The sequence below is a fragment of the Osmerus eperlanus genome, chromosome 26 (genome assembly GCF_963692335.1).
Source record: "Osmerus eperlanus chromosome 26, fOsmEpe2.1, whole genome shotgun sequence".
Taxonomy (NCBI): domain Eukaryota; kingdom Metazoa; phylum Chordata; class Actinopteri; order Osmeriformes; family Osmeridae; genus Osmerus; species Osmerus eperlanus.
In genome coordinates this window covers 10,424,972-10,434,783 of record NC_085043.1, presented here as the reverse complement: position 1 = coordinate 10,434,783, position 9,812 = coordinate 10,424,972, and the positions used below count along the sequence as shown (strand labels likewise).

The 9,812-nt window shown below is 47.7% G+C and overlaps 1 protein-coding gene across 1 annotated transcript; it reads right to left on the bottom strand.

The window, feature by feature from the left end:
- Positions 1-342: 342 nt before the first annotated feature.
- Positions 343-3,059, bottom strand: dmrt2b (doublesex and mab-3 related transcription factor 2b). Its single transcript, XM_062452907.1, has 3 exons — positions 2,378-3,059; positions 1,763-1,859; positions 343-1,323 (listed from the first exon to the last, which is right to left on the bottom strand). The coding sequence occupies exons 1-3, from the start codon at positions 2,732-2,734 to the stop codon at positions 647-649; spliced, it is 1,131 nt and encodes a 376-aa protein (XP_062308891.1). The 5' UTR covers positions 2,735-3,059; the 3' UTR covers positions 343-646.
- Positions 3,060-9,812: the final 6,753 nt, after the last annotated feature.

Below are 9,812 nucleotides of genomic sequence, written 5' to 3'. Positions count from 1 at the left end.
GAGAGAGACAGAGAGAGACAGAGAGAGATAGAGAGACAGAGAGAGCGCAGTTCAGACTAGAAGTTTTGTCCCTTTGATTTCAAACGTAAAAGAACTGGGCACCAGTTTCAGATCTCAACTTACACTTTGTCATCAGTACTATTTAATGTATTACGTATGAGAAGAGGCCGCTCTCTGAAAACACTGACCGAGGAGAACAGTGTGTGAGTACATGTCGGTCTTTCTTTGGTATTTAAAGTTGGAATTCTGCTTGGATCAGGGAATTAAATAATGTATTTGTAAGTGTGATTTAAGATAAATAAAAAGCACAGTCTGAGGTTAGCAAAAGTATATATTAACAGACGTTCAAAGAATAGCATTGTCAAAGTCACAGAATACAGAAATTAACCAAATGTGTTACTTATGTTCACAAATTGTACAAAAAGGTGAAAGATCGGAAACTAATTCGGACATTCTCTTCAAATATTCTACAAAACATGATATTAAAATAACCGGTTTTGTGACAAAGGCTGGCCCAGGATTTCACATGCGACCACAGCAAACAGTTTAGTTCATGTCCGAGGCCTTGGACTCTGGTCTGGAAGTGTACTGTGCAGAACAGGGGGTGCGCTCCTAAACCAGGCTGCCTTCCACGTCCCAGTTTGCCTCAAGCTCTCAGCAGGGACTCCACAGAGAAGGGGAAGGGCTTCCCAGCCTGTCTCTTAGTAGAGCCGGGCTGAGCGTGGTTCTGGCTGACCCCTGCTGCCCACCCCCTGGCCGGGCCGGGCCAAGCACCTGGGTCTGTCTGGAGCGTCTCTCCCCTGTCTGGGCTCCTGGAGCTGGCTGTGAGGCCCTCCCTCTTCTGGGGCTGTGGTGGAGGCATGCGGTTGGACTCAGGGCTGGGCTCCCTCTCCTCACAGCAGCCCCAGCCCTCCAGTGACCCCTCCCTTGTGCTCTCCACATGGCCTCGGGCCCTTGACTGTGCCAGGAAGGCCCCATAGCTGTCCTGGGTGGACGTGGTTTTTAGTATCTCCTCTGGGCAGCACTGGAAGTCACACTCATACAGCACTGGACCTGGTTTGTATTTGTACACGGGTGGGTACGGGGCAGCCCCGGGGTCCTTCGGGGGACAGCAGTGAGGGGGGGGCATTCCCACCAGGGCGGGGTGAAGCAGGCGGAGGCCTGACAGGTCGTTCATCTCTCTCTGTCTGAGCTCTCTCTCCAGCATCACACTCTCCAACTCCTTATCTGCAAACGCTCGTCTCTTCCTCATGCGGGCGCTGACACAGGGGTACTGGCCTCTCCTGGGCCAGGCGGCCTCCTCCGCCACAGGGGGCTTAAACCCTGAGGGGTCGGAATAGGTATGTCATTTAGGTGGCTTTCAATTTGCCCGATTATTTTTTTTCAAAATAATAATGACATGTTATGAAAGAACATGTGGATTTAACTAGTTTGTTGAGATAAACTAAGTTCAATTTATAAAGTAGGAGTGGGCTGTCATTATGCAGTCTTGATTGTGTTTAAGTAATAGATCTCTTTCTCAGAGGGGAGCAAGATGAGAGATTAAATGGTTGTCTCCTAACCCTAGTAAACACAAATTGTAATTGCATGCGAACATTTGCATAATTTTAATTACCAAAAATAAAATACAAACAGTTCTGGTCCCCACTGACGGCGCATGCAGGCACTCTAGTTGCTGAACCTGTGCTGTTTGTTTGGTGTAGCCTAGCGGTCTGGAGGGAGCGCAGATGGGATAATAAGAACCATGTTAATGAGCTCTTACCCTCCAGGATTGTCTTCGCTACAATACTCGGTGTTCTGGCGCTGCGCTGATACGCCGTCCTCCGGAATGGACCTGCGCACCTCAAGCCTTTTTTACCCTGTAGAAATTACCGACCTTTCATCACATTTACATGACAAATATGGCATTTGTCTGACCAGGGGCTTCCCTAATGTTACAGGTGTCAGTAGACTAATTGACAGTGCAGAAACCAACCCTGGGATTTGCTATCATGGCTTGTCAGCCATATAAGAAAAGGCGATGATGTGCTCCGGCTGTAGATTAGTTTATTAAACAAATGCTATGTTAATGTTTTAGTTTTAAGATTAAATGGATCAGACAGTACAAAACAATACTCGCCAAATTGATCAATACTGTAACACTCTTTGAGAAACGTGACTTAACTTTTAAGATTATTTCAAGAGTGAATGAATTCTGAATTTCAGACTTGAGATTCAGATTCACTCTCACTTAAGTAACTTCATATTAAGAAAATAGATTCTATTCATTCCATTCTATTTTGTTCCCTTCTATTCTCTAACACACACACAACATTTAACTTTCTGCATTTACAGATGTTTTGGTGAACACAAAAAAACGGACGGCCCTCGCGCTCACCTCTGAAGCCTGTTGCCTCCGCAGGGCGACTTGTGCAGCCATCACGCGCTGTCTCTCTACCACGAGCAGACAGTTAGCGCACTGACAGTCACGCCAGCGACAAAAGCGCTTGTGGCCTTTGAGACAAGACACGACACCGTGGTTTCTGCAACGGGCACATTTGGGGCTGCGGGTCATCTTCCTCTGCGCCGGTGGTTGCTCCCGCGCCGGCTTGTCTCCACACTCCCCTCTGCCGCGAGACTCCTCGGGCAGGCATCCGTCAAGAGCTTCCACGTCAATCTCCTCATCGAATTCGTGTTTTAGCGCATTTACTTTTTCTATTTCTACCTGTAGGCCTCTTTCCAGTTGAGCGGACATCTATGAGAAATGCCTTCCACGCTGTTGCGGTGTGGTGTGTTTCACCACTTAAAAGTTAACGGTCACCAACACATCAATGTCAGCCTTGCCTATATACTAAAACTCTTTCCGTGGAAACTTTTAAACGCCGGTCAGACTTTTGAAACTTTAAGCTCCCAGCTGCTCTTCTGAAGTCTGACTGAGTTGTGTCAGTGAACGGAGAGGTTGCGCTGCTTTACGCGCGGGACTGACGGTGTTTGGAGAATGTCCCTTCTCAGCTTAGACAGCCTCTTCCAGTGAAGTCCACCTTTAAACTTTGCTCTCATCTTTCAGAACTCGAATTTATCTCTCCTCCCATCCTTGCAAATCTTCATACAGCTTCGACGTCACACATGGACATATTAAAAACAGAGGAAGCGCGGTCACTTACATTATCATATTATCACCCAATTTAACAAAAAAAATATATATTATTATTAAACACCAAGGACATATTAGGATCAAATGAAGTAAATGTGTATTGCACTTAGTGCAGTATTATTAATTACCCATGTAATACGTTTCTGGTTTATTAAACCAAAGTGGGTTTACAATGTTACACTGTAGAATCAGCGTGGGTTATACACGCCTGCGCCCTCTGGAGATAAGCTCGAGCTTCAGTTTAGAGAGCATACATCACACGCGAGCCTGGGGGAAACGGAAACCAATTACATTTTCTTATTACCTGGAAGTCATCTCTATCCCCTTATAACTCTTCAAAAGACTTCTAAATAATTCAGGCTTTGCTTGAATGGACTTCAGGATGTTTTCCCTCAAATATCTGTGCGTAAAAATCGTACAAGGCACATTACTGGGAAAAATGTAACGTCTTAAAAGGGGGTTAACTATCTTTTGTAACGTCATGAACCCCTTTTTCCGTTGATGTATTTCGCATTTAACCAATATCCTATTATAGGATAGTCTGAAGGGGGTTTGCAAGCTGTTGCTGCAAGTTATACACCATTAGACCAAGACAAACATAATCCTCTACGATTCATAAAGTTTACCACTGTTTATTCACTGACCTTCAAGAAATTGTAGTTTGAAAGGTTCGTCAAGACCAGAAGCTTTTGCAGTTTGTTCTTCAATCATACACGCTATCCTATGACCTCATAAAACCACTGGAGCATAGGTGGTGGTAGAAAGGGTCTTGAGGACAAGTGGCCGTGATTTCTCAAAGATGGTATGGGAGGTCTGCCCCCTACTGGCGAGAGCGTGCAAGTACACGCCACCCAGTCATCCTACTTTGTGGGCTTGAAACTGCTGATCCATTAAACTGAAGAATATGCCTCTCAAAGCACCGACTTTGAACACTCAGTATTGACAGAGCAAGTAGCCTGTAAGCGCAAAGTCATTCTTGCCAAAACGCCTGGGCCTAAAATCAGGACTGCATGACTCAGTCGAACGTGAGTTCTGATGACTTGCTGTTTACCAGAGCATCCACTGCCTCCTTTATCTCGGCACAGACTCATTCCTGGAAGTGCTGCTGGGTGCTCTTACGGAAAAGGGAGACTTCATTCGAAAGCGACAGATACTCTCACCGTCCCGTCAACCAGTCTGAGTAACAAACATCCTCTGAGCGTGGAACAGAACTGGCCTGTAATGGATCATGAGGGACAGTCTGGGTTCAGATGGTCGCAGCCTGAGGCTGGAGATATTGTCTGTGTCTCCTGAGAGAGATAGCTTCCATTTCGCTACCTGTGGGAGTGTGAAGATTCAAGTTCAGACTCTATTCATGCCTTCTTTTTTATGCTCAGATGTTTCTGGGAGATTCTGCAAGTCTTTATTAGTTCCTTTGTTCCCTTTCACCGGTCCATTTTCTGGGGGGTTTCTGCCTGTTTGTCTGTATGTTTATCTGGCTGTCTGCCTGTCTGCCTGCCTTACAGTCTGTCTGTCTGTCTGTCTGTCTGCATCTCTCTATTGATCTCTCCCTCCCTCCCTCAATCCTTCCCTCTTTGCTTCTTTTGACTCTCTCATTCCCTTTCAAGACGCGTGCCTTCTAGTCCATCTGATAAGAAGACACAATGAGTGTTTTATGTGTTTATTGCACTCGGACTCAATTTAAACCTTCTCACCCGGGCACACAGACTGCTCTGCTCTGCAGACTCACACCGTGTTTGGTGTAAAACAAGAGAATCTGGGAAATGTAGTTTGACTTTCTCTCCCCCCCCCCCCCCCCCCTCCTCCGCAGAAAACATGTCACCGGTGACCTTCATCGACTGTGACAATCAGGCCGGTGTTCTCATCATATGGCCCCGCGGCCCCCTCCTCCTCCTCCTCTTCCCCCTTCCTCCTCCTCATCTTCCCCCTTCCTCCTCCTCATCCTCCTCATCCTCCTCCTCTTCCCCCTTCCTCCTCCTCCTCCTCCTCTTCCCTCTTCCTCCTCCTCTTCCTCCTCCTCTTCCTCTTCCTCCTCCTCCTCTTCCCCCTTCCTCCTCCTCCTCTTCCTCTTCCTCTTCCTCCTCTTCCTCTTCCTCCTCTTCCTCTTCCTCTTCCTCTTCCTCCTCCTCTTCCTCTTCCTCCTCCTCCTCTTCCCCCTTCCTCCTCCTCCTCTTCCTCTTCCTCTTCCTCCTCTTCCTCCTCTTCCTCTTCCTCTTCCTCCTCCTCTTCCTCCTCCTCCTCCTCTTCCTCCTCCTCCTCTTCCCCCTCTTCCCCCTTCCTCCTCCTCATCCTCCTCCTCTTCCCCCTTCCTCCTCCTCATCCTCCTCTTCCCTCTTCCTCCTCCTCTTCCTCCTCCTCTTCCTCTTCCTCCTCTTCCTCTTCCTCTTCCTCTTCCTCTTCCTCTTCCTCTTCCTCCTCCTCTTCCTCCTCCTCCTCTTCCCCCTTCCTCCTCCTCCTCTTCCTCTTCCTCTTCCTCCTCCTCATCCTCTTCCTCCTCCTCCTCTTCCCCCTTCCTCCTCCTCCTCTTCCTCCTCCTCTTCCTCCTCCTCTTCCTCTTCCTCCTCCTCCTCCTCCTCCTCTGCGTGAGGCGATGAGGTTTGACACGTCTCCCCGCCTGTCCGCCCCGGCAGTGTGGCAGCGTCCCAAGGCAGCTCTTCTGGATCCTTCTGTGCCTGCCGCTCGTCAAGCAGCCCTCAGTCAAGCCCAGCACCAAAGCTGGAGTTTTCCCCTTCAATGGCAGAAAGAAAGAGAGCTTTTCATTTTTTATGCGGTGAAGCTAAGAGGAGACAGAGGGGGTGGAAGGCATGGAATGACAGGGTTAGGTGTCTGACTCAAACTGAATCCTGAGCTGAATGTCAATCCGCTCGAGAGAGAGATCGAGAGAGAGAGATCGAGAGAGATCGAGAGACAGAGAGACAGACAGAGAGACAGAGAGACAGAGAGACAGGATGGAAAAAGAAAGAGAGGGAGGGGGAGAGAGACAGAGAGAGAGAGAGGGAGGGAGGAAGATGTTGAGAGAGAGAGAGAGAGAGAGAGAGAGAGAGAGAGAGAGAGAGAGAGAGAGAGAGAGAGAGAGAGAGAGAGAGAGAGAGAGAGAGAGAGAGAGAGAGAGAGAGAGAGAGAGAGAGAGAGAGAGAGAGAGAGAGAGAGAGAGAGAGAGAGAGAGAGAGAGAAATAGACAGGGAGAGAGAGAGAGAGAGAGGAAGAGTGTGAGATAGAGAGAGAGAGGAAGAGTGTGAGATAGAGAGAGAGAGGAAGAGTGTGAGATAGAGAGAGAGAGAGAGAGAGAGAGATAGAGAGAGAGCATGAGAGAAAAGAAAGAAAGAGGTAGGGAGGGGAGGATCTGCCTTCACGCTCTTTATCACGGGAGCCACCTATGCATGGAGAACCAACCGTCTGGTGTAGACGAGGGAGACGGCCTCCCGGTTTAACCTTCCGTTAACTCCACATCTGCGACGGGGATGCCTCTACAAAGCACTGGGACTGTGGACCGGTGCTGTTCCGTAGAGGAATCCTAATTTTTACCCCCCGGTAATTGTTTTACTAGACTAGTACTACACTGACTATGGAGTAGAATTTGAGAGTGAGCTCTTGAATATGTAAAGATTCGCGTTTGAACATTTCCACAGAGAAATTTAAGGGAAAAAAAATAGTCAGCCATTGTGAATGAGCAGTGAGAACGGCTTTGTCTCTCTTAAGATGGGTATCGATCTGGTCTAAAAACAGGCCCAGGTTAATGAGAGCTTTTAAATAATGCAGCCGTAACCGATGCCTGCCTTGTACGCTAGGCTCCCTCTCTCACACACCCAGCTTCCGCCACAAAAGCGTCTTTCATCTGATTGCTTCTGTGATTGCCATGGCATTCTGAGCTCCGCTCTTCTCAGGGAGATAGTGGCGATGGCGTCGCGGTGTAGCAGTTACACGAACGGCCTATTTCACTCAATTGCCTCTTTATTTCTTTCTTTCTCTTCCTCGTGTCAGATGGGAACGCACATATGGCTGGGTTGTTATTCAGATGGCCTGAAATAGTTCAGTTCACACTGTATTTCAAAGCAATGATGAGGATGTGTTCGGCCATGCACGATGATTCCGTGAACATGACATACTTATTTCATCGTGCTTCTACGAGAAGAGACTAGGGGGATCCAACACACCTTCCAGATTTGAAAGAATTGCATATCTTAATGAACCGGTCTGTAAAAAGGAAGCCATAACATTCATTAGCCTGGATCAAGACCAATTCAGTTAATAAACCAAAATAGTTCCTTATAAAAATAAATAGGATATACAGGCTACAATTTTGGGGATTAAATCCCTACTGTATTTACTTGAATTAATTACCTTTTAATTTTATTCAAGCACTCAACATAGTAATATTTGGACCTGCGCGCTTAAGGAGGTACGAGAGATCCCTGGTTGACTGTGGTGGTAGTAGGGGCGCTTTGCATTGCAAAACACATCATTATGATAGACTGTGATTATCCAGGCCTCACTCCACCAGGGAGCGGAATTAAATGGATTTTAATGTAATTTTATTCAGAGGAGGCGCACAAACATTGAAAAAACAACAAATACACACAGCTAATTGCCATTGCGCATGCCGAAAAAAGGGAAAACTGTTTCGGCAAACATAAATTATGTTCTGTTAGATGGTTTTGATATTCGTTGATAGCTTTCCGAGAGATCTCGTGTCTTACAGTTAATGAATGTTTAGCTTTGTTTTTGTTTTGACAAGCTCCGAAAAATGGACACTGGTGACATGCAGCCTACAGTTATCTGATATACATTGGCTGAGATTGTGACTTGATTTGCCGTTTTTTAATCATTAGGCCCCGAACTTCAGCACGTGTGACCCCTGCCTCCCCCCTCGCGCTCTGCACACTCCTTTCTTGTCCCTCTTCCCGCCTTTCCTTTCTGAAAGACTCCTCGAGCTGGCTCGGTGTGACAGATGCTCGACGTATGGAGACGCTGAAGGTGCATTATATCTGCTCTTGTGCTCCACTGGTTCTCCCATTAAATCTACTCGTGAATCAAATTAACTCATTTCCCCCTTCCCGTGGACACGCAAAGAAGGTATAATGGATAGAATAAAACGAGCTTTTACACAAAGAGAAGAAACACAATATGCACCCCAATCAGCGTTTTTGGGTGCTGAGAATCTCATTAAAACAGTGCGATGTGCTTCTTCCACTTTATTGGGCTCTAATTGTTGATGTCTGTGATTGCATGACTGCATTCTTGCAGCTAATGATGCCATATTTCCATATGGGTTGTGAGGATATTTGTGTGTGTGAGAGAGACCCATGGAGACTGGGAGAGAGAAAGAGAACCAGAGAGAGAGGAAGAGGGAGAATGCATGATAAAGAGAGGAATCTCTCAGGGAAAATCCTTCCTTCATCCTCAATCAGCCGAAACCCCCTACGATGTCTTCTGACAGCTGAAAAACAAAATAAGTACGACTTTGCGGGCTTCCGTGGGTGGAGAAGACAAGATTGAGCTCTGAGACATAAAGAATCGGGCAACTTTGCCCCTTTACGCTTTGAAATTCTGCAGGGAAGATTTTTAAACTTAAAAAAGGGATTTGAACTTACAAAGAAGAAAGAAAAAAAGATAACCAGGGCGTACAACATAAATTGATGAACAACTCAGTCCAGTACACAATGGAAAAATCAATACACCCTAAGATTCCCCAAATCATGCAATGTCATTCTCCTTCCCTCAAAGTCATTCAAAACATTGTCCCGAGGCACAGGTATCCTCAAGTCTTCACAGCCAATCATCCTCTCCTCTCCAAGCACAGTGTTTCTACATTTCCCAAATAAGTGACATCTGTACTCTCTTTTCATCTGGATCTTATCCCACATGCGGGGGGGGGGTCTCTGGCCCCTATGCCGCTCCCCCTGAGACACGCCCCTGTTTGATCTCTCCGTCCCCCCCTCCCCCCTCTCCTCCTCCCCCTCTCCTCCTCCTCCTCTCCTCCTCCTCTCCTCCTCCCCCTGTCCTCTCCAGGCCGCAGGGCATAGAGGCATGGTCCCGGGGACACCTTAGCCCGGCTGAGGTGTCCTAATCTGGGGGACTTCACTCGGATACACGCGAGCGACCGCGGGCCCTTTGATGGCTCCTGGCTCTTAAGACACTCTGCTCCCCTGTGTCCAGTGTGGCTTAGCGGGAGATTAGGGCGGAGGGTCATCAGAGGAACTGTCTGGCGCACCTGTTTCTGGGATCTCGTTATCAACGCTGTCAGACTGGGCTGGGGGAGGGTGGGCTGGGGAGGGTGGGCTGGGGAGGGTGGGCTGGGGGAGGGTGGTCTGGGGGAGGAACGGGGAGAGGGTGAGACAGAGAGAAGGTTGACAGTTTGTAAGACAGGAGGAGAGAAAGAAGGAAAGAAGGAAAGAAAGAAAAGGAGCCAAAAAAAAAGACAAATAAAAAGAGAGTTGAAGGTTGAATAAATTGGATTATGACTCAGGCAAGTCTATCTCTTGGCAGGTAATCCGGCCTGGCTCCAGATCCAGCTACCAGACCTTTCTCTCTCGGAGTGGGGCCACAAGACTAATATTTGAGTGAAGAAATGGCAGCGGCTTTCACTTTTGAGGTAGCGTGACTACGAAGTGATACAGCCGGCATGGTCTTAGGCACGGACAGTACCCAGACTGCACAGCTAACACAGGGCAAATGTTTG